Raw genomic sequence first — 3,146 nt, 5'->3', positions numbered from 1 at the left:
AGTATAACAAATAAACTGTTAAATATTTCCTTGGCAAACATTGCATGTCTGTATATAAAGCACATACTGAACTAGTGCCATTTGATATTAAGGAGTTTTAGAAATGTTTATTTTAGAATTTCCATTGCAGCTTTTTTGACATGGGCTAAGAGAAATGTTGTGTCAGTTACCTGGTTTGGGACCATAACGTGTTAAAATGGGCGGGAGATATATATTACCTTAACTTAGTTCTTTGTAACTAAAATCTATACACTATATGCTAGCAGAACAAATTGAGTCATTTAAGGCAAAACTTACCTTGAGAGATTCTCCTAACTGTATTTTGGTTCCTGATTGGAGATTTGTTGTCCAAGATCCGGGTCACAGCACCATAAAATTTCGACTCCGGGATCAGTCTAGCTTGTAACCTGGGTCCTTTTTCTTGATCTTCGCAATCAGGAGACACCACAGCAGGAACACAACGACGTGGTTCAAGTTGAGATAAGTTTTATTCAAACGGTTTTGAATAAGGTAAAACAGATACCACACAAACTTGCTGGCGGCAATCTGAATGACTTATGAGCGCAGTGACCTCTGACCTATCTACTTGCGTCCCGCAAACCGTTCTCCCCGAATGACGATTTTCCATCTTGTTTTATCCTTAAACTTTTCTACGTCATTCTAATGATAAATTACTATGATGTCATGAGGTTGACCAGCACGTGAGTCCGTTCTGGTTCTCATGCTTTAAAACTATTTATTATTATGAAGACTGAGTAGTTAAACAGCTTCTTAGTGACTTATCCGAGGTTTTGACCTCGTACACTAAGGTTAATCTCATCTATTAAGTCCTTGATATATATGCTAACCTACAACTACAGGGGTCGGACCAGTTCCCTCCTCGTACAATTCGTATAGTTAATGTTATCTAATAATTTCTCTTAAATTACCTGGCACTCGTGAAGAGCAACCTCCTCGTGGTGAGTGCTGGGTAACGCTAATAGCTCTTCCCCCGTGTGGAACCGGGGTAGAATATTTCCACAGCACCCCATTGCTGGTCGTAAGAGGCGACCAAAGTGGGCAACCTGTTTGCCGTGGGTTGCGCCCCTGTGTCGGTGGAGGACGGGATTCTGGTGGTTGAGGGCATTGGAGCCAGGAACAAGTGTTCCTTTTGCCCAACACACCACTTTGACCCTTACTTCACCTAGACGGGTGGTAGAATGGGCCCGATTCTATCAATCGGCTGGTCACGCCATGCCCTGTGCATGGAATGCTTGATTATTTACAAATGTCATCTCAGACCATTTTTGAACAGGATATCTGATGACCTTGATTATGTACATTTAAAATTTTGCCTAGAGTCCTATGCCAGAAGGCGGTGGCTCATGGGCCAATCTGGTGATATAGACCTCTGAATTCTGTGTTTTTATAGGAAAATGCCATGGGCCGAACCAGCCTGACATTTCTCCTTTTATTAACAACAGCTATCCATGTCTCTATTTCTGGAGTATAACATCCCTGTAACCCTGATGTTGCAGGCTGGCTTCCACTGCAACATCGTCCTCGTTGACACTCGATGGCGGGTAGGGAGCAGGGGTGCTGAATATTCTTATTATACCATGGCTACCAATACATCTACTGGTTCATCTAAAGCAAACAAAAGAAGGCACCTTTCTTCATCATCTGATGAAGAATTATCTCAAATATTTCCTGAATCTTGGCCAAGATTCTTAGTGATTTCAACTGTTGATGAAAGTCCTTTAAAACTCAACCCGTTTGCGATCTCAAAGGGCATACAAAGTGCCTGTGGTGAGGTTAAAAATGTAACACGTCTCCGTGGTGGATCCATCCTAGTAGAATGTGCACGGAGACAACAATCTGTCAATCTGCTTGATCTTCAGCAGTTTGTAAACACACAGGTTGTTGTCTCAGCGCACAAGACGCTGAACTCAAGTAGGGGCATCGTTCGTGATCGAGCTCGCTGTCTGTCAGACATGACAGAAGGAGAGATAGCAGACGAACTTCAAAATCAAGGTGTCACCGCAGTTAAGCGGTTTACGAGAAAAACTCAAGATGGAACCATTGTCAATACCCAAACCTACCTTTTTACTTTTTCTGTGACAACTCTTCCAAAGTTCATAAAAGCTGGTTACTTTAACATCGGAGTGGAGGTTTATGTTCCAAATCCACTCCGATGTTACAAGTGTCAAAAATTCGGTCACGGGGCCAAAACTTGCACTAACAAGGCCAGGTGTTTCCGTTGCAGTGAAACTCACGAGAGTTCAGAATGCACAAATGAGATCAGGTGTGCCAACTGCAACGGGGAGCACCTATCCTCATCAAAATCCTGTCCTGCTTTTGATCGGGAAACAAAAATTTTAAGAATCAAACATACTAACAACATATCCTACACTGAAGCTAAAAAGTTACTACTTCCATCTCAAACACCTTCTACTAAAAGTTATTCAGCTGCTGTCTCTTCCCCAGTGCAACTTCCCAAGGTAACTACGGTATCCACACACTGCCAGACTTCTATCTCCTGGTTAAAAGATGATATCATTACACTTGAGGACTCCATTCATATATCTAAGGACCTCCCACAGATATCATCATCTGCCACCCAAACTGAGACCATTCACACCCCACCTACTGAACCAAATGTAGCTGTAGCTGAAACACGTCAGGGCAATGCCCATTTATCAAATAAAGCGAAAAAGCAAATGAGGAGAAAGGCCAAAACACTCCAACACTTGGAGGTGCCTTCTCCTGTGACAACCACTGTAGAGGTTCATAATCCGTTTGAGCCTCTGGAGATGGACGTCACTCCCACACAACCGGTCCATGAGAGTGGACGTACCTCCCGCTCAAGATCCCCAGTTGAGCCGCCATGAGCTGCTCAAGTCACGTCATTCAATGGAATTGCAGAGGACTTCGACATAATTATAATGATCTACAACTTTTACTACAAGATTTTAAACCATCAGCTCTTTGTCTTCAAGAAACCTACTTGAAAAACACCGATCACACCGACATCAGACAGTATAGTTCTTATCATTTCTTTTCCCCCCCAGGGGCTAAGGCCACTGGAGGTTCTTCAGTGTTGGTGAGGCAGGGTATCATCCACAGTACTGTTCCTCTTGATACTCCTCTCCAAGCCATTGCTGTCC

At 43.1% G+C, this 3,146-nt stretch overlaps 1 protein-coding gene across 1 annotated transcript; it reads left to right on the top strand.

Annotated features, from left to right (window-relative positions):
• The first annotated feature begins 1,469 nt into the window (after positions 1 to 1,469).
• LOC125379294 lies at positions 1,470 to 2,870 on the top strand. Its single transcript, XM_048395569.1, has one exon. The coding sequence runs from the start codon at positions 1,470 to 1,472 to the stop codon at positions 2,868 to 2,870; it is 1,401 nt and encodes a 466-aa protein (XP_048251526.1).
• The last annotated feature ends 276 nt before the right edge of the window (positions 2,871 to 3,146 follow it).

This window comes from Haliotis rufescens, unplaced genomic scaffold (assembly GCF_023055435.1).
Source record: "Haliotis rufescens isolate VD_foot unplaced genomic scaffold, xgHalRufe1.0.p SCAF_14, whole genome shotgun sequence".
Classification (NCBI taxonomy): Eukaryota; Metazoa; Mollusca; class Gastropoda; order Lepetellida; family Haliotidae; genus Haliotis; species Haliotis rufescens.
The sequence above is the reverse complement of the archived record's forward strand: the minus strand, read 5'-3'. Positions and strand labels throughout refer to the sequence as shown.